This window comes from Lathyrus oleraceus, chromosome 2, assembly GCF_024323335.1.
Source record: "Lathyrus oleraceus cultivar Zhongwan6 chromosome 2, CAAS_Psat_ZW6_1.0, whole genome shotgun sequence".
NCBI lineage: Eukaryota > Viridiplantae > Streptophyta > Magnoliopsida > Fabales > Fabaceae > Lathyrus > Lathyrus oleraceus.
The window spans coordinates 478,882,625-478,908,351 of NC_066580.1; the positions used below are offsets into that span (position 1 = coordinate 478,882,625).

The following is a 25,727-nucleotide window of genomic DNA, read 5'->3' on the forward strand; positions in this document are numbered from 1 at the left end:
CGAAGCATGTTGCTTCACACATGATTTTGACTTATGCCTATTTTAGTAGTGTTAGCTATTTTGAGTTTTGCCTTGAGGTCCAAGTTAACCTAAATCTATAAATAGAGGGAGTAACCCTTATTTTTGTAATAAAGTGAATAGAGCATTCATAACAGTTGTATTAATAGTATTTTGCAGTTGCAAAGTGAATAAAAAGTTTTCCATATTTTGTGGACAAAGAGAAACTCTGCAGAATTTTATTACTCTTCTCCTTCATCGTTCTTTACTTTCTTTCTTTCTCCATTGTTCTTTTCTTTTCATTGTTATTGTGTAGATAATAACAATCTTGTTTATCAAGATTGATTGAAATTCTCCATAGATTTTGTAGGATTTCCAACAACTTTCACCTATAGGTTAGAAACATTTTTTCTTTTGTTAAACTTTCTTCCCACATACTCCATATTACTTCTACTTAGGCAAAAACCATGGGTTTATAAAGCTATGCTCAGATAATGATTATTAAAATATAATAATTAAATAATATTTAAATATAAAATATTTTAACTTAATAATTAAATAAAATTTATATAATGTAATATTCATATAGTTCTTTCAACACAATTTAATTTTTTCCATACATTCTAAACAAATAACCTAAATAAAAAATATTAATAAATAGTTTTTATTATTGAGTACGATGAAAAATTGTAGATAACATAATAATATTATTAAAAAATTTATTTAATATATTTTAAAAAAATTATCGCTTGATTGTTGTTATTTTTTTATACAAAAACCTTTGAATATGTTATAGATAATTGACTTTTACTCTTTATTGGATTTTTTATATCTTTAATATATAATAAGAATGTTCAGTCAAAATTGGAATTTATAGTAAGAATGAGAATTATTCTATACTGAAAAATATAATCATCAATAGAATAGAATTAAAATAATTTGCATAGATTAAATCAAAATCAAAATAATTATAGCAAATTGAAAATTGCTCTCATTTTTGTTTGGGAATAAGTTGTACTAATTCTAATGAGTCATGATTTTCATCTGAAGTCTGAACGAACTATCAGCCGTCGGATCTTGCCATCTGCATCTAACGAGACTCGTATTGACTTATTTACCCTTCTCTTTTCATTAAATTACCAATCCTCCGTGTAAACACGACGCTGTTTTCCAAAAATAGCGGTTTTCTCCTATAACCCTAGATAGTTGATACTTTCTACAAGCGAATCAAAAGTACCCACGTGTCTTGATGTTAACCTCCTAAATTTTAATAACCGTTGGATCTTGACCACTTATGAACAAACTCACTTTTTAAAATTACTTTGATTCCCATCACTTCCATTTAATTTTCATTTCTTTGGAAAAAAACAAAAATTTTGAAAGTGCTTTTTTCTCAGCCAACGAAGAACAACTATTACAGAAGAAGGTAAAAAAAACAAAATTCACTCTCGAATTACTACGAGTTTCATTTTCATTTTTCGCCGGAACCCTAATTCAAATCGCCAGAACTTGAATCTACCGGTGAGTTCAATTGACCTTTTTTTTTGTTTTTTTTTTGGATTTTGAATTACAGTTACGAAGAGTTTTTTTATGCGTTTATGTGAGTAGATGACTGTAGAATTGAGGAATTGGTGAGATCAAAAGAGCTGGATTTCATCGCCGGATGGAGGGAGGTAGCGTCTCTAGACTTACTTGTACTGGTACTGTTCATGTCCGACTTTAGGTTTCTATTCATTTTTTGGTATGATTTAAGGCTAAAGATTTTTGTTATTTTCCTTTCAAATTATGATTTTTATTAGTAATTATTACCATGATAGGCTGATTTACTCAGAAGAATTGTTTAATGGCTGTTTTTTAATTTGATGAGTTGTTTAATCTCTGTTAATTTATCATTGCAATTATTATTATAATTTATAATTGGTTTGTTATTAACTTTTTGTGAAGGGGAGAATGTTAGTTAGATTAGATATCTTAGAGTCAGGAGACTTCACCTAGTTCTAGATTTTTTTTTAAGAATTGCTTGATCTGATCAATTTTTTAAGCCGGCTATTGTTGTGGATGAGACAAGGTTAATGAAAAAGCCCTCAAATGTTTCTATGGCACTTCACTGACGAAGCTTTTGATTTACAATAGCTGTTTTTAATTTGATGCGTTTGGTTAATCTCTATAAATTTATCAGCAATTATTATTGCTTGTTTGGTCTGTTATTAATTTTTTATCCTTAGTTATATTTCTTACTTGAGTCAGAAACCCTTCACTTAGTTCCTGATTTTTTTTAAGTATTGGCTGATCTGATCAGTTTCTTAAACCCGCCATTTCGTGGATGAGTGAGGCAAGGTTAATGAAGATGTCTTCAAATATTTCTACTGCACTTCACTGAAGAAGCTTTTTCAGTTTGACGATTCCTTATGATTAACCCATCTGAATGATTTATTAAATCAAAACCACTTCGCATATCACTAAACATTCAACCGTAGGCATTGTTCTCTTCTGTCCCATCATGTAAAGTGCATCAGTTGCAGATTAGAATATTAGATAGATTTACTACCGTCCGGTAACCTTGACTGTTTTTCGTGGTATTTGGTTTTTCTTTTACTAAGCTATGTAATGTAATGTGTACATGTTTGCTGGCAGCCAGCCTTGAAAATTGGAATTAACTATTAGTCGCTTAAAATTACAAGATTTTTTCCCCTTTGTTAAATTGAGGCAGTGTTTTCCTGTGCATCCGATTGTCTATGTATGTAGGGAGAGCATATGCTGATTTTTGGATGATGGATGCATATGTCAATGTGGCAGACTTTATGCGCGTTCGACCTGCTTTTGTATTTTGTTTCTATGCATGCGTTCATACACATGCATGCACATAGCTATATCATGTTTTAGCACTATTCTGGTGGTTTATCTTATTCTAACGAACCTATTTGCTCTAGGGATTCACCCATGGATTATGATGACAGTGATTTTGAAAGCCATAATCTCCATTTAGCTGGTGAAGGGAGCGCTAAATTTCCTCCGGTATTAAGACCATATGCTCTCCCTAAGTTTGATTTTGACGAAAGCCTTCAAGCAAATTCAAGATTTGATAGTTTGGTTGAAACTGAAGTTTTTCTTGGGATTGAAAGTAACGAAGATAACCAGTGGATTGACGCATTCTCCCGTGGGGGTAGTAGCATAGAGTTCAACTCAACTGCTGCTGGATCTTGCTCTATATCAAGGTATGGCAATGTGTGGTCTGAGGCCACTTCCTCAGAGTCTGTCGAAATGCTTTTGAAATCTGTTGGACAGGGGGAGTATACTCCTAGGCAAACTGTTATTCAGGAATCAGATGCTTGTGATGAACTGTCCTGCTTAGCTAAGCAAATGGACTCCAATCCAAAACCTGATGATAGAAATGAATTTACAGATAATGTTACAGATTTACAACTGCCCGGTGATGCTCATATAAGTTTTTCTGGATCTAAGAAGCCCGCAGGAATTGAACAGTCTCAGACTGGAATTTCCCAAAGTCAAGAAGGTGAATTATCCATTGAGGGAAGTTCAGGTATTCTGGAACCAAATGATATGTTCCAAAATATTGACTTGCCTATGTCTGAGCATAGTCGAACCTTCTTTACCAATGATAAATTTGACATTACTAATCAAAGAGAAGCTCAGACTGTGGCTGATGACTCAGATCATTGTGAAACTCGTGATTCATCAGCACTTGTGGTGGAAACTAATATTACTGATTTATCTATTCAAAATATGGTGGATGAGAAGCAAAACCCTCAACTAACTGAAAGTAATAATCAAAATTTGGAATCTTCTATGATGAAGGAAGAAGCTGTTGTAGATACACAGACTCTGGATCAAAATGCAGTTGATGTTGATGGCCATCATCCTGATAGATCTATTTTTGCAATACCCCCGCAAGATTCTCTAGAAGGAGGTAGTGTAGTTAAAGGACTTGATGCCGAGTTAAGTAGTTTAGAGGATTCCATGGGAACGAGAACTGTTGCAGTTTCTGACATGCAGAAAGAAGAAAGGTGCAGTGAAGATATACGTTCCTGTGATTTGACTTGGGCCAAAGCAAGTGAGAATTCAGTCTCGCTTAAAGATACGGTGATGGATGATCAGTCTATATCAGATACACGTACATCGCCAATGGTTTCAGTTAAAGATGATCCTGTCTCTGTCGGGCAGGTAGTTGAGGTAAGCAATTCCAGTTATGATGTTTGTCCTAATCTCCAGCAAACTATATCAGATACACGAACATTGCCAATGGTTTCAGTTAAAGACGATCCTGTCACTGTTGGGCAGGTAGTTGAGGTAAGCAATTCCAGTTATGAAGTTTGTCCTAATCTCCAGCAAACTGTGGACGATACATGTACATTGCCAATGGTTTCAGTTAAAGATGATCCTGTCTCTGTCGGGCAGGTAGTTGAGGTAAGCAATTCCAGTTATGAAGTTTGTCCTAATCTCCAGCAAACTATGGACCTCACTGAGAAGGAAACTTACAGTGTGAGCAATGTTCTTAAGGAAAATGAGTCATCAAACATTGGAGGTGACCATATGGATACAGGGATTTTATCAAGCAAGTCAGAGGCATCTATGTTTCCTGCAGAGCAAAATATCATTTCTAGTGAAGGAAATAATGAAATCAGGGTCGGAGATTTTTCCGGTTTCAGTTTGGTGACTTCTTCAACAAACTCTTCCATTGTGAGTGAGTCAACTCAAATATGTGTAAACAATGAATCTGATAAGCAAAGTGACCTAGACAAATTTGGCCAAGATGTTTCTGTCAATGATGAAGAGAATACAAAAATTCGTTCTGATTCTAGCCAAATGCATTCTGATGTTGCCCAATCCCATCTTGGTGATAAAGGAGTTGTTTCGTCACCTCTTAGTTTAAGTAGCTTGGAGTCTGAATTGACAACTTCCACTGTCTCAATCGACGCCAAACCTGTCAATATTTCAGGTATGTTATTTAATTTGATTTATCTTGTTACACTAAATCTAAGTGGTACACTATATTTGAAACATATATGAAAAATGTTAAGAACTTCATTAAAAGGCAAAAACTGTAGTTACCTTACTGATGCATCACTTGCTAACTTTCTTGTTTACCAATCTTCCAATAAAGTAGAAGTTCTACTTCTGCAGTCTGCACTAATTGTGGATCAAACATACCGAGTACAATTGCTTCAGAAATTAAAGCTGGATCTCTTACAATTATATTCCTAATAGCCCCTAATTTTTAGGTTTATTTTCATCTTATTTTCAGCTTCACAAGTTATTTCAGAAAATATTAGTTTGACATCCTGTGAGAGAATGAATGATCCACCTCCTAGTGAATCTGTTTCAATTCATGGACCCACTGGCGACAACGATATTCAAAGAGTAACTACTGTTGAATCATCTTCTGCCGAGGTAAAAGAAGAAAATGCAATGAAAATAACAGAGGAAACTGGAATATCGGCTCTTGTTGGGTCTTCTGAGCAGGAAACTACTCCTTATCCTCCTGTTAAGGAAATAGAAAAACTTCATCCTCCTGGTACTTCTGGACATCTGATAAGTCACAGTATGCTTGATGTTGGAACTCATGGTGCTGCAATACTTGGTGAACTGCAAAGAACGGTAGATGAGAAGGTTACCCAGGAATGCACAAAAGAGTTTAGCGTGCCTCCAGTACTATGTGAGTCATTAGAGACACAGAGTGCTGGTGTCACGATTTCTGTTATTAATGATGACAAGGAGATTTTACAGGAGACTCACGATAAGTCATCTCCGAAAGAGTTAGGTAATCAGTAATCCTTTCTTGTCCACTTAAAAAATGTGTTTCAAATAATATTTTTGTTAGGTGAAAGAGTATGTAAAAACTATGAACAGACTGAATACATTTTGAATTGGCACCATGGACTTTAAACGCTCGTATTTAGCTCCATGAAATATTGCTTTTTTCGTCGATATATTTTGATAATTATAAATAAACACTGAAATCTAAAAGTAGTAGTTATATATAATAAATATAATAATTTAAATAACTACTTTAATATTTAGGGTTAAATATGTTTTTTTTGTCAAAAATCATGAGCTTTCAAGTTTAGTCCCTCGAAAAATTATTCAGTTTTAGCTCCTATTTGCATTTCATAGTTTCTAGGAACTAATAAAACTCCTATGAGCAGAAACCCATAATGAGGATAGAGAAAAGCCTCACATGATAGTTCTGGTCATAAATGTCTATGGACTGAAAACAAGTCTATTCTTGTCACTTTTATAAGCATGCCACACCACAACCATTATCAATGGCTATGAATAACCTTGTCACGATGTGGTTTCGCCTTATGCTGAGTTATTTTGTTTGTATTGTTCATGTCATGTTCTTTCTACTATCACTTCAGATTTTTTTTCCAATTGAATTACATGAATAACTTTGTACTTGTAGGTGACGTTTTACTTGGGAACAAAGATTCCATATCTTCTCCTTTGCCGGACTCTCGTGTTGAGTTGCCTGAGACTGGAAGCTTTCTTGCCAGTAGTATTTGCAGTCCCTCTAATACATTCAGAAGCCCTTCTCAAACCGAAAAGGAGGAAAATCAAGGTAAGGCTTCTGCTAGTACATTCAGAAGCCTTTCTCAAACCGAAAAGGAGGATAATCAAGGTAAGGCTTCTGCTAATCAGAATCGCGCAGAATCTGTTTTAAAAAATAGTGGCACACATAATACATTGTCGGCTGCCCAAGTTCAAAAGAGGGATACTGTATCTAAAGATGAGAGAAGCTCCTCTCCTGAGATAAATGTTGTGGTTAATTTATCCAAAAAGGACACAGCAGATTTGGATACAGATGTTAGCAAGAGACAATCAGCCCTTGTCATCACAACCAACAATGCATCAATAGTAAGTCTTGTTGTAGTTTATAATTCAAGCCGATTAATTGTCATCCAAAGTTCTGAATGGTAGTATATTTATTGCTTATATTTCGTGATTGAATTTCTTCCGGAATTTGCTAGGGGTTTTATTGAAAGCTTCATTATGTGAAATGCTTGAATGACATATTTGTTGTTTTCATTTTGAATGACAAATGATCTTAGAGTTTTCTTTTTACACTTTTTCTTCCTCTGCTTCATTTTGAAGGCTTTGGCAGAATCTCCTTCAACTTCTGGGCTAGGATCTTCAAAAACCAAAACTGTAGCAAATGTTTCCCATGGAAGTCCACAGATATCGGATGGAGAAGTGGCTTTAAGTGCTTCTAAAGCTACGCCTAAGCGCAAAGCTAGGCAATCATCTAATAAGGCAGCTGGAAAGGAATCTGCTAGAAGAGGAGGTCGTGTGAAAAATGCAAGCCCTGTTATACAGTCTGAAAAAGGTGATATATCAACCAAAGTTTCCCATGGCCCATCTCCTGGTTTCAAGCTGATGCATTCAACTGAGGTGCAACAGTATGGGCACACAGATTCCAATAGTGCAAAGGCATTTTCTCTTGTAAATACTTCAACATCATCTAGCCTTCCAGATTTGAACACTTCTGCTTCTTCACCTGTCTTGTTTCATCAGCCTTTCACAGATCTGCAACAAGTACAATTGCGTGCACAGATCTTTGTCTATGGAGCATTGATGTGAGTTCAAATGTTGGCTCTGTTACATGCTATTTAATCGTAGTGGATACTAATTTGATTTGTGCGTGCTATATAATCGCAGTGGATACTAATTTGATTTGTGCATGTACTCACAAATCATCAATTCTGCATTTCTTCACCTTTTTCCACGAGACCTCACCTGACATCTCCCCCTCCCATGATATGATGGCTAATTGAAAAATTGGAGAATCATTGCTCATTGTATTTTTTTTTCTGTTTGTTATAGTTGGTATGTTTAAACCCGTTACTTGTTCAATCACTGTTATCTGAGTCCAAGGTGCATGGGAGACATTTAGATCTGCATGATGTAGCTATTGATTTTCTAAATTTTCTAGCCTGATAATCAATACTCCCAATTAACATTGCTTTTGCTTGTTGCAGTCAAGGAACGACACCGGAGGAGGCACATATGATATCAGCTTATGGGGTGACAGGTTGATTTTACTTATTTATTGTGAATTACATACATGCCTTTTGTTTTCCTGGTTTTTATTCTTAAAACAAGATATTGAGTTCCTAGACATTGTGTTTTTAGATGGTGGAAGGAACATTTGGGAGAATGTTTGGCGTGCCTGCATGGAAAGGCAGCATAGTCAAAAATCTCATCACGTTACCCCAGAAACTCCTCTACAATCACGATCTGGTATTTTTTTATGATTTTTTCATCAAGTTTTTATTGTTACTTTGATTATTTAATCTGATTGTTTAAGTCTTTATTATTGAGTCTGCAGTTGCTAGAACACCTGATATGACAGTTAAGCAAAGTGAACTTCAAGGGAAAGTTACCTCTTCGCTTCTTGGTAGAGCTAGCAGCAAGGCTACTGCGACTATTGCTAACCCCCTAATGCCTCTGTCATCTCCTCTTTGGAGTCTACCAACTCTCTCTTGTGATTCTCTGCAATCTACTGCTCTTGCAAGAGGTTCTGTTGTGGATTATTCCCAGGCACTTACCCCGTTGCATCCGTATCAATCTCCACCACCGAGAAATTTTCTTGGGCATAGCACTTCTTGGATATCCCAAGCCCCACTTCGTGGACCATGGATTGGTTCTCCGACTCCTGCGCCTGACAACAGCACTCATCTTTCTGCATCTCCCACCTCAGATACAGTTAAGTTAGGTTCAGTCAAGGGATCTTCTTTGCCTCCTTCCTCAAGCATAACAAATGTTACTCCTGGTCCTCCTGCCTCTAGTGCACGCTTACAAAGTATTTTTGTTGGAACTCCTTCTCAGCTTGATGCAAACAATGTGACAGTACCCCCTGCTCAGCATTCTTCAGACCCGAAGCCCAAAAAAAGGAAAAAGGCTGTGCCATCTGAGGATCTTGGTCAGAAGGCTTTGCAGTCTCTGACTCCAGTGGTAGGTAGCCGTGCATCTACCTCTGTTGCTGTTGCGACCCCTGTTGGCAATGTGCCCATATCCAGTGTTGAAAAATCACTTGTGTCTGTATCTCCTCTAGCTGATCAACCCAAAAATGATCCTAGTGTTGAGAAGAGGATTCTGTCAGATGAATTTCTTTTGAAAGTTAAGGAGGCTAGGGTACACGCAGAGGAAGCTTCTGCTGATTCTGCTGCTGCAGTGAATCATAGCTTAGAGTTGTGGAATCAGTTGGATAAGCATAAAAGTTCTGGATTTATGTCAGATATTGAGGCCAAATTAGCTTCTGCAGCAGTGGCAGTTGCAGCTGCTGCAGCTGTTGCAAAGGCAGCAGCTGCCGCTGCTAATGTTGCATCAAATGCTGCATTTCAAGCAAAATTGATGGCTGATGAAGCTTTGATTTCATCTGGCTGTGAAAATTCCAGCCAAAGTAACAAAGTTTTCCTTTCCGAGAGTACTAGTAACTTGGGACAAGCTACACCTGCTTCCATTTTGAAGGGTGCTAATGGCCCCAATAGCCCTGGTTCTTTCATTGGTGCTGCTAAGGAAGCTATTAGGAGGAGAGTGGAAGCAGCTTCAGCTGCCACCAAAAGAGCTGAAAATATGGATGCCATTTTAAAGGCTGCTGAGCTTGCAGCAGAGGCTGTATCTCAAGCAGGAAAAATCGTAACAATGGGTGATCCTTTGCCATTAATTGAACTGATTGAAGCTGGCCCAGAAGGATGTTGGAAAGCATCCCAAGAGTCTTCTCGGGAAGTTGGATTATTGAAAGAAATGACCAGAGATCTGGTGAACAGTGACATTGTCAGAGATGTTCCCGAAACTTCTCATGAACAAAACAGAGACATTTCATCTAGTGGAATTTCATCATCTATCATGATCAACGAAAATAATTCAAGAGGGCAAAAGGCACGCAATGTTTCTGATTTAGTGAAGCCTGTTGACATGGTTCCTGGATCTGAGCCTGAAATACAGGCTCCTTCTCTCACTATTAGAAATGAATCTGAAAATCTTGAGGAAACTAGTTTCAAGGAGGGCTCACTTGTCGAGGTTGTTTTCATTGTCCTTTATTTCTTTTTCATGTTGAACCAGTGAAAGTAACTAGATTAAATACCAATAGCTTCATTTTTATAGTATCACCTTTGGTGATGATCAGGTTTAATTAATAAAATTTCACACGTATTCTTTACAATTTTGAAAACTAATGTTGCTTTCTAATTATATTTTAGGCTGACCTCACCTAGTGAGAAAAAGTTTTGCTGAATATTGTTGCTTTTAAATTATAATTTTCACAGTAAACTGAAGCTATCATATGTATCAGGTCTTCAAAGATGAGGAAGGTTATAAAGCTGCTTGGTTCATAGCCAATATTTTAAGCTTGAAAGATGGTAAAGCTTATATATGCTACACTTCGCTTGCAGCTGTTGAAGGTTAGTCAAGTTTATATGTGCTTGTACTTTGATTAGAATGGAACTATCTTATTGATTAGTTGACCAGTTACAAAAAAAATGTGTGACTGTACTTCCAATCTTTGGCGATTCATGGAAAAGCCAATGGATTATTGATTTGGCTCGTGTGTGTATGTACATTTAGGAGGGTTCTTTTGAAGGAGATCTTCGGAATGAAATTTTTTCCAAACTAGATTGCTGAGTTTCTGGTATTTTTTATGGATTTGTTTGTTGTAAGTAATTATTTTATAACTGGGGCTTTTTAGTGAATCATGGAACAATAAAAAAGTTAAAGAATAAAGTTTTAAGTGAATTTCAAAGCCTATAAACTATAGAACAATAAAAAATAAAACAAAAGTTTTTATCGAATTTCAAAGCCCATAAAATGTATCTTAAATGTTCATTTTATCCTTCAATGTCTTAAAAGCAATAAAAGTAAAGTTAAAGATTATTTATCAATGATATTGGAAATTGTAAAGAGATAAAAGTTCAAGATAGGAAGACCATTCAGAGTCATTCCCCGCCATTAAATTGTGTATTTATGTTAAAACGAATTAAAATGCAATACATATTACATCTCAAAGGAGTGAAATGTAGGTTTCGGCATGGGGAGGATTTGTAATTCAAGCTTCTTTCATGGTAGAAGAGTGTAATTTACCCTTACATCTATAGTTAGGATATCAAGATATATTTCGTTTATTTTGGATGAATGGTAAAAAGTGTTTATTAGATGATTTTTATGTTATCTCCTATGACCTTCTGTAGACATCTGGATGCTTTTGACTTCTCTTCCCTTTTTTGATTGGGATCCTTTTTCTATTGTTTATTGGTGACTGTCATTCATTATGAAATTATTAAGAAAAGTTAATGTTTCAGTTGCAGGGCCTTTAAAGGAATGGGTGTCACTTGAATGTGAAGGAGACAAACCACCCAGAATACGCACTGCTCGCCCTCTGACTAGTTTGCAACCTGAAGGAACAAGAAAGAGGCGCAGAGCAGCTATGGGAGATTATGCTTGGTCCGTCGGGGATAGGGTTGACGCATGGATACAAGAAAGGTATCCTTTATGTCCATTACTTCAATACACTAATACCTTATATTGTATATACAAAATAATATCTTTGCTTTGGAATTTTCTAATGTGATAGTTATGTTATCAGCTGGCGGGAAGGAGTAATCACAGAGAAGAATAAGAAGGATGAAACAACTTTAACTGTCCACATTCCTGGTATGTGAACTCTTTTATTTGATAAAACATTTTTTTATTGCATCCCCGTTTTTTAAAACCAAAATATAGAAAATTAGCATGTTTGTTGGAAATAAGAAACTGATTATTTTTTTTAGCCAGTGGAGAAACATTGGTTCTTAGAGCTTGGCATCTCCGCCCGTCCCTTATTTGGAAGGATGGCCAATGGCTTGAATTTTCTAAGATGGCAGCAAATTCTACGCAAAAGGTACACTGTTTCAACTTCTCATGACGTCCCAACTGCGTGCTTGTCTGTGCTAAGTTTTATAATTTTGTATACAGGGAGATACACCACATGAAAAGCGACCTAAGCTGGGTAGTAGTAATGCAGTAGATGTGAAAGGGAAAGAAAAGATGTCAAAAAATGTTGATGTTGCAGAGTCTACAAACCCTGATGATTTAGAGTTGCTTAATTTGACTGAAAATGAGAAAATCTTTAACATTGGTAAGAACACGAGGTCTGCCTTTCAAAAAGAAGAGTCAAAAGTCACTTTTGGAGTTCCTAAACCTGGCAAGAAAAGGAAGTTTATGGAAGTGAGCAAGCACTACGTTGCACATGGGAGCAGCAGAAATGATTCAGCTAAAGATGCTAATTCTTCGATACCTCAAGGTTCAGAACTCCGAGGATGGAGAAATAGTTCAAAAAGTGATACTAAAGAGAAACTTGGAGCTGACTCCAAACCCAAGACTAAATTTGGAAAACCGCAGGGTGCTTTGGGTAGAGTGATTCCACCAAGAAATCCCTCTGCATCCAATACAAAATTGACCAAGGATTCTTCTAATCATTTAAAAGGTGCTTCACAGAGTGAAAGTCAGGCTGAGAGAGCACCCTCCACAACTGATGGAGCCACACAAGTACCAATCGTATTTTCATCTCTGCCAACTTCAACGGATACTCTTCGTACCAAGAGGACACTCACATCAAGAGCGAATAAGGGAAAACTTGCACTTGCAGGTGATAAACTACGAAAAGGTGGTGGGGAGAAAGCTTCAATTGACAAACCCACAAAATCAACATCTGAATCTGATGTCCATGAGCCACGGAGATCCAATCGCAGGATCCAGCCAACCTCCAGAGTATGTTATGTTTCCGTAACTGATAATTTTGTTTCAATCTTTTTCCTAATTGTGAACCCATTTCTACCGACTTTGTAAAAGCGCAATATATCCCGTGTTTTAATCTTATGATGTGTTTGACTTGTGGCAGCTATTAGAAGGATTGCAGAGTTCTTTGATAGCCTCAAAGATTCCTTCAATTTCACATAACCGTAATATTCCAAAGGGTGAGCGTCCATGAATGCTTTTGTTGGTGGTTGAGTTTAGTCTAATATTGTAGCATTCTAATAACCGATAGCATGTAAATTGTAACAGGTAATAATCACCAGGGTTGAATGGAAGGAGTTTGCAATGCCGTACAGTTATTAGATGACCGACAAACCCAGCATAGATTTGTATATTTATTTATAATTTATAATAGAGAAAACCTAGGAATGGAAATTCTTGTTTCCTTTGTTTTTAGGCAGAGACTATAGGTCAATAGATAGATGGTTGGTCATATTGATTTAGTATTATTTAAATTTGGTTTGATCTTTTAGTCTTATGGCACTGATGGCTGTGCTGTATATGAAAGTTGCCTTGTTTGTAGATGCTGATCAAATTATTGCCTATATTTATTGTGACTTCCAACTCTTCTAACTGCCCGTTTCTACCCCCTTTTCTTTTTGAACTTTGCTAGGGTCAGCATTAAATTGTATATTTCGCTTTAAATTTTCATTCGAAACTGCAGACTAATTTGTGTTAGAATCAAAATCACCGCCAAACTATTTTCAAGAGTATATTAATGCGGGTGCTTTTTCATCTAAGATACTCCAAAAATTTAATCAGTATTTTGAGTTGAGAATATAAGGATTATTTATGTAATCTAATCTAATAATTATAAATTTCATTTTTACATTTTTAAGTTATTAAGGTCTCAGTTTCCAAATGAACTTTTAGATCCTATATCTGTGAAGTTTGGAAATGGTTTGAAGTTGTAGGAGGATCACTATGACTCTTGGTAAATTTAGCAAAGATAAAATAATTTATTTGATTATGGATGACTGGTTAGAGGGACTCTTGTTTTTGTGGGTTGGTTCGATCTATTGTGCTATTTCACCTTAGGAATTTGGAGCATTTAATTTGTCACTTCACTCACACCTTCACATAATTTCATATGTATTTCTGCTAAAAAATTTAAATCAAATCCCTTGCAACATTTTTGGTAGCCAATTTAAATTTTTTGGTACCATCAAAATTTTTGAAATTTTTTGATAGTGTATTCCGAATTTTTTTTGTTAGTGTATTCCGAAATTTTGATAGTGTATTTTGAATTTTTGTTAAAAAGTATCACGTGTGAAATTTCCAATAATTTAATTTTATGAAATTTTATAATGTTAGAATTTTGTCGATAATTTTGGACGACTGTGATTGCACAGATTGTTTTGTGTGGTCTAGAATGAATTAAAAGTTGTATAAATAGGTGTCACTTGTTGCTTGAGAAAAACATCTCAAAATGCATCTTTCCCAATTTTTGATTAAGGCAGAAATGTACTTCAACGGAGTCCAATTTTTTATTAAGGCAAAAATGTACTTCAACGGAGCTGCATCTCCCGTAGAGTTTTGACTTCCGGATGGTATCACATCTCTCGCCGCCTTGATATCCACGTTAAATTAATTGTTGTCTGATACTAATGGGTGAAATACAATTTTATTGAGTTAAAGATTGATGAAAATGTGACAATTATGTGGAGATCATTTTGCCGTAGGCTAACAAAGGGGCCGGTCGAGTTTGATGTGAAGATTTCAAAATCTGCTGGCGACATAATTAAGATGATGAAATATCCAGAATCATCTGATAGTGTTTATGTTTAATTATTTATTATTGATTTCTTAAGTTATATAATTGTCTGTCTAAGGTATGTAATCCTTTCCAAATGTTAAATTATGTTCATCTTCTATCAATGGAAGATAAAAAATATTATCTAATAAAAAATATTCTGTAGATGTTTGGATAATGTTACACGTAATATACAAATAATATATAAAATAACAATAATGTCTAAATAGGTCCCCCACGAGCTACGTGTGTTGTCCGAGATAATCCAGGAAAAATCTCACCATCTGGGTTTACGAAGCCCATGAGATTATCCATAATAACTGCAATCATCTGCAGGCGCTACTAGTCATCGACATCAGGTGGTGGCGGCGTCGACACATCATTGACAGGTACCCAACATTAGAAGGCCTAACATCATCTGTATGCTCAACAAGTGGAATGATGCGAGAGTGTTATACAATGAGGTACCACTCAAAGTAAACATTCTCACACTACGAGACACGCTGAACCCTCAGTGCGCGATCTCTAATGGCACAACCAGAGCCGATGATGTTACTCTAAAACCATCTGCTAGTTCCCGCATATGGAATATATGGAACTGGTCGTGGGATGCCCTAAACATAATCATACTGTCGCAGTCACATCATAGGCAAGTGTCTATCGATTAAGGTCTCCCACCACAAATAACCAGAATATAAAGAAGAGTCATCAAACTCATAGTGGACTCGTGATCAGTGTATGATGCCTAAATGAAATAATCTACAGTCAGTGCATCAAACCTCCTCATGTACTCCGTAACACCACTGGGATGTACCTGTCTGGCCTTCCATATCCTCGTTTGTATGGCCGTTAAAGGGGAATGTTGCACCATCCTGTCACAAATGGTGGAGAAATGCTCGTATATCCAGCATTGATATAAAAACACAAACACAACAAATGATAATAAAGAAATGTTATTTGTAAATTATAAATAATAATTTTAAGTATAGGTGTAATATACTCAAAAAACCAGTAATTTGTTTGGTCTCAAAGGTTGTTGTAACTCCAAGTGATGTATACATGACGGTCAATACAATGCACCCCCAAGCCCAACTGGTATCGTCAAGGCTACTGAAAAACCACACATATTGAGTGTTAATATAAACCTTCGACTTGTCTGCAAAAAGAGTACATGCTACTAGATGTAACATGTACATCCTAGCGACAACCTTGTACATTTATGACTCAACAAGCCCGTCGTGCCTATCCCGAAGCCAAGACATACAAATGTGAGCTCCTCTGTTAAATTCAAACTCCTCCAGCACGACCTCCTCAAAAACTCCCAAATCTCGTACAACTACCATACATGCAAGTGACTGGCTAATAACATGAGCCGTGAAGAATCTTTCGGTGATGGGGAGATGGAAGAATGAGGAGATATCATCCAGAGTGATAGTTATCTCCCAAAGTGGAAGATGGAAGGAAAATGCTTCCTTGTGCCATCGCTCAGCAAAAACAGTAAGAAATGAAGCGTTGAACATGGTAAGTGAGCAATTGGTAAATGCGAGGAGATCGAAATCATGTATAATTCTCATGACCTGCTCCTGCATCAGAGTCTTGGGGGAAGATCTTCATCTTCGACATGTGAGATGTCACCTTCAGTGGGTGATGGTCATGTAACAAGCAAATTTAAAAAATTAGGAGATAACTTTAAACACATCATGGAAGAATAATAAATAAATTAAAGTTAAACATAAAGTATATATACCTCTCCCCGTCATAATCGATATGTCACATGGTCAACATATTCGGTAAGCACCGACCAATGAATGGGTCCTTCCGAAAATGCTCCATCAGTGTGCACATACGACTTTGTCGACAGAGTTGTAACCTCTGTGTCAGAAGTAGCAGGAGGGATCGGATATGTGGCAGCCACCTCATCAACAACAGGGACATTTGGATGGACCACCTCATATGTTGTAGGGACATTTGGCTGAACCACCTCATCAACAACATGTATCTCATATGTCTCGACTGCTGGGTCATGAACATCCTAAACCCGCACCTCCTGAGCATGAAAACCTCAACATCATCTATGGGTTGCTCCTCTGATCTCACTGCTCGACGTCGGGTGTTACGAGGTGTGCGAAACATCCCATGCTCAGCCAACCGTTTTTAGTGAATTAGTTGAAACTACTCGTCCAACCCGTAGCTAGGAAGACTCAGCCTAAACAACCATGGCCTAGATTGTCGCTCTATCTATGACCCTGCCTGCAATAATGTCGTCCTTTCCCCTGTATTTCACTGCAAAAATGAAAAAAAAAACCAGTTAAATTTCAGAGTTTTTGAAATTTCTCTGATTTCACTGAAAATTCTGAAATTTCCTGAAAAAATCATTTTTTTAACTACCGGAAATTCTAAAATATTTGGAAAAATGCATATGAAAGTACTAAAAATTCTGAAATTTTTGAAAAAAAAAAGTATGTAAATATATTGGAAATTATGAAACTCTCGGTACAAATTCAAATGATTTTCAAGCAAAATTTGAAATTTCTGGTAAAATACTTATTGATTTCAGAATTTTCGGTATCGCTCAGGATTTTTGAGATTTCCGCAAATGTTTGGTAGATTTTGAAAATGAGTAAAAACGTTTCTAAGGCTAATATTGTCTATTCATTGAGTTTGAGCGTGTTAGGTACAACTAGGGGGTGACAAGTTAAATGCTTGGGGATTGGTTCAAAGGCACCACAATCTTTGTAACTTTATACTCCCTCCGTCCCACAATGACTGACGTAGTTGACAATTTCACACAGATTAAGAAAAAAGAATAAATAAAAGAGAGAGATTGATATTTTTACTAAAGTACCCTTATCATGTATTGGGAATGATGAAAGTATTATTAATTAGAGGGTAAAATTGGAAAAGATGCATCAGAAATTGAAATGAGTCATTTATTTTGGGACACTCTTTTATTTCAAATGGGTCACTCATTGTGGGACGGAGGGAGTAGTATACTCATGGATAAACAAGTTCTTATTATTGTAAATCCACTACAACCTATGGAAAATTTCAATCAATCTTGATGAATAAGATTATTATCACCCACACAATAACAATGAAAAGAGAAGAACAATGGAGAAAGAAAGAAAAAACGTTGGAGAAGAAGAATTTTTTTTGTAGAGTTTATCTCTGTCTACAACCTGTGGAAAGCTTCTTTATTCACTTTGCAACTGCAAAATTATGTGAATACAATGTTATGACTTCTCTATTACAAGAATAAGGGTCACTCCCTCTATTTATAGATTTAGGTTAGCTTGCACCTCAATCCAAAGCCCAAAACTATAAAAGCCCAAAATAGTTAACACTACTAAAAATAGGCCTAAGTCGAAATCCTGTGTGAAATAACATGCTTCGACACTTCGACACACTAATACAACTAAACACACTAGGTGATTCGAAACTTCCTTACTTATGTCGAGCAACCTGCTTTGACACAAGGAATTACAATTCAACACACCGCCTAATTCATTTTATCTAAGCTATCTACATTCATCATAGCTCTTAGCCTTCTGAACACTTAGACATACACTCCCTTCATCATGATGTCTACAATATGATTCTCAGTTCTGCGGTGTTCCACATTCATCTTCCCATATGCTACATTCTCTCGAAGATAATGGAACCTCATTTCAATGTGCTTGCTTCAACCATGTGCTGTCGGATTTTTCGCCAGATTGATAGCTGACATGCTGTCAATCTTCATGGTAATTTCTCCATGACTCTTCACTGTTATCTCTTCGACTAGATTCACCATCGGCGTTTCTTGACATGCACAAAGAGAAGCATCTATGTATTCTGCTTCACACGACGATAATGCCACTACTGGCTCTTTTCTCGAACTCCAAGCAACTATAGCCAGCAGTGAATTTTTGATCCTCAACATCACTACACCAACTTGAGTCGGTGTATCCCACTAATTTGTATTCTTTTCCTTCATCAGTTGTAGGAAACAAATTCCATAGTCGAGACTTCCTTTCAAATATCTTAGTATCCTCTTCGCCGTTATTAGATATGATACTTTTGGCTTCTGCATGAATCTACTCGCCATACCTACACTGTATGCTAAGTCAGACCTTGTATGACAAAGGTATCTAAGTGACCCAATAAGTCTTCTATATTGGGTTGGGCCGACATCATCTTTATCCGAATCTTTCGACAATTGTAATCTGAGCTCAGTTAGAGTCGAAGTTGGGTTGCAATCTTGCATCTCAAATCTCTTGAGTATTTCGCATGCATACCTTTATTGATGCATCATCAAACCTCTACCACTCTTGTAGAAATCGATGCCAAGGAAATATGAAATGTCACCCAGATCTGACATTTCGAATTCCTTGTTGAGATCACCTTTGAAGTCTTCGATCTCCTTCATGCAGCTACCTGTTATCAACAAGTCATCAACATAGAGACATAGGATAATCAATTCACTCTTGCTTCTTCTTATATATACTCCATGTTCAGATTTGCACTTCATAAATTCCTTCTCCCTTAGAAATCCATCTATCTTCTTATTCCAAGCTCTTGGACTTGTTTAAGTCCGTACAGGGCTTTATGCAGCCTATACACCTTTCTTTCTTCGCCTTGTTTCACAAACCTAGTTGGTTGTGCAACATAAACTTCTTCTTCTAAGGGGCCATTCAAGAATTCACATTTCATATCCATCTGGCACATCTGTCAGTTGTTTATGTTTGTTAGACCAATAACCAACCTAATTGTTTTGATCCTAGCAACAAGTGCAGAAACTTCATCGAAGTCGATTCCTTCTTTCTGGAGAAATCCTTTCGCCACAAGTCTCTCCTTGTGTCGAGTCACTTCTCCTTTGGGATTCAACTTCACCTTGTATACCCACTTCACATCAATTTCCTTCTTGTCTTGGGAAAATTCGACAAGTGACCAAGTGTTATTGACTTCGATTGACTTCAGCTCTTCGTTCATTGCTTTCATCCACTTTGAATCTTCCAATGTCTCACCTGCATTTCCTGGTTCGAGATCTGCATAAGAAGCATAATATACCAACTCACCTTCTTCATTGACCACATCATCTGATGTAATCACACATACTTGCAACCTTATAGGCATGTGTCTTATTCTTTAAGGTCTGCTTGGGCCAGCTCCACCTCTGACTTCTTCCTGTTAAACTTCTCTTTCGACTTCAATTGCTGGTTCTTCATGTAAGATTCTCACTGAATCTTTCTTGACATTCTTAGTCCAATCCCACTCCTTAAGCTCATATATGATCACGTCCCTGCTGATCACCACTTGCTTATTCATTGGGTCAAACAACTTGTATCCTCCAGTCGAATGATATATATCAGGATCATCTCACTCGACTTGTCATCAAGTTTTCTTCTCAACTAATCTGGCACATGTCTATGTGCTATAGATCCAAACACCTTCAAATGACTCAAGCTAGGCTTGACACCAAACCGACATTCTTCTGGCGTGATCCTTCTAAGTTCTTCGTCGGACATCTATTCAGGATATATGTTGTAGTCGACACAGTTTCTCCCCAAAATTCTTTGGGTATATGCTTTCCTTTCAACATACTTCTCACTATATTCATGATGGTTATATTCTTCCTTTCTGCGACTCCATTCTGTTGTGGAGTGTAGGGTGGCACCACCTCATTCACAATCCATTCTTTTACACATAATGCATCAAAGTCTTTTGGCACATATTCTCCACCACCACCAGTCTTCAGAATCTTGATCTTTCGATTGCTTTGTATTTCGACCATAGATTTAAACTTGGCAAATACCTCGATCACTTCATTTTTCTTCTTAATCAGGTAAGTCCACAGTTTTCGACTGAAATCATCTATGAATGTAACAAAGTATTTGTTACCTCCAATCGAATCCACCTGGATAGGACCACATACATTAGAGTATATGACTTCAAGAATTGCCTTCGACCTGCTTCCTGCATCCTTGCTGAAGTTGTTCTTATGCTGCTTCTCCTGCACACATTATTCACACACTTCGTTTGGAATGTTGATTTCTGGTAATCCTGAGATCATATTTCTTCTATTCAAATCTTTGATGTCTTTGAAATTGAGATGACCAAGTCTATAATTCCATATCCATTCATCTCTCCTGGATACTATTGCAAGGCACTTATGCTCCATCACATTAAGCTCAATCTTGAAGGTTCTATTCTGAGACATTTGAGCCTTCAAGATCAACCTTCCATTTGAGTCAAAAACTATCATCATATTTTCTTCGATAGATACCTTGTAGTTATTTTTGACTAACTTCCAAATGCTGAGCAAATTTCTCTTCATGCCTGGTATGTACAACACATTTGAAATCACTGACCTCTTGCCATCTTTCCTCATAATCAAAACATCACCAACACCTTCAGCTGCTAGAGTGTTGTCATATGCAAATTTCACCAAGTTCTTCATTGAGGGCTTTATGTTGACAAATTAATCTTTCCTTCCAAACATATGTGATGAGCATCCTGACTCCAAGCACCATTGGTCCTTTAATCTCTCTTCATCTCTTGTTGTAACCATCAACAACGTCTCTTCTTCTTCATGTTTTGCCAACTTTGCATAAGTTTCTTGATTCTTCTACTTTTCTGGAGAATCACTAGAATAGTGACCATACTTCTGACAATTGTAACACTGAATGTGACTTTTGTCTGGCTTTTGACCACCACCTCTTCCTCTACCTGCAGCACCACCTCTTTGGTTACCTTGGTTCCAGGGTTTTCTCTGATTCGACTAGTTTCCTTCTTGCTGATTTTGACCAGTCGAATTGTGGTAGCCTCCTCTGCCTTTATTTCCATTCCAACTTCCTTTGTCTTTTCTTTCTTTTCCTGATTGCGCCTGCAAAGCCATATCATCTTCGACTTTCCTGCAGCTCTTTCATCCATTATTTGTTCATGAGATTCAAGCGTCCCTTGAAACTCTTCCTTCGTCAGTTTTGACAAATCTTTCGACTCTTCTATAGCTACTACCACGTGGTCGAACTTTGGAGCTAACGACCTCAAGATCTTTCCAACAACAGATCTTGATGTCAACACTTCTCCATATACCTTGATTTGATTCACCAGTTTCGTAACTTTGGTGAAGAAATAAGTTATACTTTCATTGTCTTCCATCTGAAGCAATTCATACGTACTTTTGTGAGTTTGTAACCTCACCTCTTTCACCTTCTCCACGCCTCCAAACGACTTCTCCAGAATTTCCCATGCTTCTTTCGCTGAGTCTACATCACTAACCTTTTCAAAGTTATCTGCATCAACACATTGATGGATTATAAAGATAGATTCATAATATTTCTTCTTAAATTCTTGATGTGCGACCTTTTTTTGATCTGTCACGTTTTCTGCAAGCGTTGTTACTACTTCCTTCACAAGATCCCAAAGATCTTGATAACAAAACACAACCTTTATCTGCTTGCACCAATTCTCATAGTTGTTGTTCTTGAGAATCAAAAGATTTGCTGGAAAATGCCCGTTTGGATGATTCATTGCGATGGTGATTTTCTTTCCACGAATCATTTAAACCGAAGCTCTTTATACCAGATGTTGGAAATCCACCACAACCTATGGATAATTTCAATTAATTTTGATGAATAAGATTGTTACCACCCACACAATAACAATGAAAAGAGAAGAACAATGGAGAAAGAAATAAAGAAAGAACGTTGGAAAAAGAAAATTTTCTGCAAAGTTTTCTCTCTGTCCACAACCTGTGGAAAACTTCTTTATTCACTTTGCAACTGTAAAATTCTGTGAATACAATATTATGACTTCTTTATTACAAGAATAATGGTTACTCCCTCTATTTATAGATTTAGGTTAGCTTGCACCCCAAGCTAACATCCAAAACTATAAAAGCCCAAAATAGTTAACACTACTAAAAATAGGCCTAAGTCGAAATCCTGTGTGAAACAACATGCTTCGACACTTCGACACACTAATATAACTCAACACACTAGGTGATTCGACACTTCCTTACTTCTGTCGAGCAACCTTCTTCGATATAAGGAATTACAATTCAACACTTATTTTGAGGCCTTTACTCATACTGATTTGTTTAGCACGTGGAGATTTTACCTATTGGTGTCAAATATATGGTATGGTCTACAGACTTTTCTTCCTCTTTATTGTTCTTTCTGATTAATAGGATTTGTTACGTCATTTAAACTTGCTTCATCTGTTCAATTGTGACCTTATAATACAAAGTAGTTGCGCTTACCATCCTAAGGTTTGTTCCCTCACCCTAGTGAAAAACAAAACTATTTTTAGAATGTTGAAATATACTTTCGGATGTACCTCGATTTACATAATCCATACTTAAGTGAGCCAGACCCTAATTTATGACAAAAATGTATATGTAAATGCATCTCTGAATACATTCTGGAAGTGTATTTTCGAAAACTAATGAACTAGAAACAGATAGAGAAACAAAGAAGATGTAGGAACAAAGATAAATTAACATCAATAATTGTTGTGACATATTTAAAAAACAAAACATTACAAAGATAATCGTTAATGTAAATCGAACAATACATTTCTTCATCAAATACGAAGTTTCAATAGCTTTAGAATATCGTCAATCGATATCGCAATCTTTGCATCTAGCTCAACTATACATTTTGTTTCGTAATATTGAAATGTATTCCACATAAAAGTTAAATCTTCATCCATCTTCAGTTCAAAATTGTTGAACGATATCTTTCCATCATTGTCAATTGAGGGTGAACGAAAATAGACCTTAACAACTCTTAGATTATCTGGGTAAAAATTATCTAGTTTTGATTTTAGATCGACAAAACAAGTGATCTATGAGAACCTAAATTGAAGAGCTGACTTATCATTGTTAAAGTAGACAAAAGCGAGATATGCATATCGAGACATTTTTCATGTTCTTTGTGTGTTTGTGTTAACAAGTCTAGTGGCACCATATTTATACAAGTTTTAGATCAATATGGATCTTAGAAAGTCAATTTTGTCTCGGGAAATATTCTGGAGATGTACTTCCGGATACATCCTACTTCGTTTAGCGAAATTAGGGTGAGTTCGAAAATGAATTCCGAATAAACCCATGCTACCATTTTTTTTAACAATATGGGGTGGGGATGGATGTACATTTGCAGATTCACCGGTTACTGTTCACACATGACCTATTTTAGAAATAAAACTTGGCTTAGAAACCCAATCTTGTCTCAAGGGATATTCCGGAGATATACTTCCATAACACCAGATTTCAAAATAAACCCCACCCCCACTATCATTTTTTTCAACAATACAAGATGGTCCACATGTACATTTCCAAATTCACCCGATGTTGTTCACACACAACTTGTTTTAGAAATAAAACATGTTATAACACATAATAATGTTGAAAATTTTGGAAAATTGAAAGATACATTAAAATCTATAAAAATGTATACATTTGACATCATTAATATTAATCAAACATTGCGTACAAAATATGTTTAACCGCCTAAATACATTGTTGCAGAAAAATTTAAATGAATCAAAACACGTGTGACAACCTAAATTTATATTTATGAATGGTTCCGCCTTTGAGTTTTGTTTATTTGATTCTTTTTCAATCTCACTCAATCTGGTGAATTCCTGCATCCTATCCATAAAATGATTTGGCCAAATTTCAGCTTCCTTTGTTGAATGAGTTGTCCACTTCGGTGATGTTAGTGGCATAAGGCATCTCGATTTCAAATAAACTTGAACAAAATATAGTGACTTAGAAAGTCACCAAATACACATAATTCGATCAATTGGATTTAGAGGTAGGTCACTCCGCAATGAAAAATATTTTAGAGAACTCATATCTTGTCAGATCAATACACACCTTATCATATGCACTTGCTATAAGATGACCCATTTCAGGGAAGCGCATCCATTTTTACTCGGTGTCAGACCGCTAACACACGAAATAAGAGATTCATGAATTACATCGAAATGCTCTTTTTTCCCATATAGCATTGTGTATGATTTCTTATGCGCCTTCAACTCTTTGATAAGTTGTTGTTCGAAAAATGTATGATTCTCCTATCCTTTATCAAGCAAAACATAATCAACTCGATAACTGCATTTACCGTCACCCTCAACATTAATAATCTATTCAATGTATTTGTGCATAAAAACCAGCATCTCTTCGATGTACTCGATTTTTGGTAAATATGGTGTAAGAGATGATTTGCTAATGCGAGCATCTTTGAAAACACTTTTTGAGATTTTGGAGTTGGAGAATCCGAAAAAAAGTGTGTCAACATGTTCAAAATAGGAAGGAGACCGCATCGTTGAGTTGTCACTCGGTGATGATTTGACCTTCTTTGGAGCAGCATTTGTTTTTACCAGTTGCGACAGTGGCTTCAAATATGTTGTTTCTAGATTCTCAATCTTCCTCAGTTGCTCTTTGATGTGGAGTTTCATGTTGTCATCGACTTTCAAAAATATCTCTTGAATCACTTCCCATTCGATCAAGATAGATATATTCGATTTACCGTCCTTAATCACAACATCATCATTAAAGCAAAACTTTTTCTAGTGGGTTCAAACTTCATCCATTTGTATTGGGCTATTATGTTTCAACTTCTTTGAAATTAAACAAGCACATGGAGAAGACCGTAGATCTTCCTAATTGTACAACCACACATTCAAATATCTGAACCTACTTCCTTAGCTCGTTTGCCTTCGTGAAAAATAAAATTCAATCCTGCTCGAGATATGTTTCGATCAAATGTGAATAGAGATTGTTATCTTTGAATAATGTTGCGACAAAAACATGTAAGAATATTGTATACTTGCTTGATATTTGAGATATTCCGAGTCTTTTTCGTTTTAAAATTACAAGTATGTTTTTCAGTTGCATCATGTTCAATGTCATGGCAAAAACGTTTTCCATCTCTTCAAGCATAAAACGATATGCAATGGGATGACCGACTAATTTGTGAGACATGTCATGATTATGTGCACCACAAATCACATTAAACTTCCATTTATTATTTATCAAAAGATATATACGTAATATAAAATGACAAATATTTTCTAGAACCGATGTCATCAAGTTTTAACTTCTAGATAAAAGTTGTATACTTGCCACTTCTTTTATGGACCTACTTGTTAGAGAATCGGGTATGATAATCCTGGATAACTT

General features: G+C 36.3%; 1 protein-coding gene across 13 annotated transcripts; it reads left to right on the forward strand.

Annotated features, from left to right (window-relative positions):
* Positions 1-1,323: 1,323 nt before the first annotated feature.
* LOC127120606 (uncharacterized) lies at positions 1,324-13,377 on the forward strand. Of its 13 annotated transcripts, XM_051051106.1 has the most exons (18): positions 1,342-1,518; positions 1,606-1,697; positions 2,928-4,188; positions 4,297-4,422; positions 4,516-4,954; positions 5,261-5,776; positions 6,422-6,873; positions 7,111-7,592; positions 7,995-8,047; positions 8,149-8,256; positions 8,345-10,038; positions 10,310-10,418; positions 11,313-11,493; positions 11,585-11,664; positions 11,781-11,890; positions 11,965-12,759; positions 12,890-12,965; positions 13,054-13,377. In XM_051051106.1, exons 3-18 carry the CDS (start codon positions 2,938-2,940, stop codon positions 13,071-13,073), a joined length of 6,492 nt encoding a protein of 2,163 aa, XP_050907063.1. In that variant the 5' UTR covers positions 1,342-1,518; positions 1,606-1,697; positions 2,928-2,937; the 3' UTR covers positions 13,074-13,377. The 13 variants fall into 13 exon arrangements, with proteins under 13 accessions (XP_050907057.1, XP_050907058.1, XP_050907063.1 ...); XM_051051103.1 differs by having other exon boundaries at positions 2,928-4,422; XM_051051104.1 differs by having other exon boundaries at positions 4,297-4,954.
* Positions 13,378-25,727: the final 12,350 nt, after the last annotated feature.

Coding starts and splice junctions, on each gene's coding strand:
- LOC127120606 (XM_051051100.1), top strand. CDS start 2,938: ATGGATTATGATGACAGTGATTTTGAAAGCCATAATCTCCATTTAGCT. Junction 5,777..6,421: donor GTCATCTCCGAAAGAGTTAG/GTAATCAGTAAT, acceptor TTGTACTTGTAG/GTGACGTTTTACTTGGGAAC. Junction 8,257..8,344: donor TCCTCTACAATCACGATCTG/GTATTTTTTTAT, acceptor TTGAGTCTGCAG/TTGCTAGAACACCTGATATG.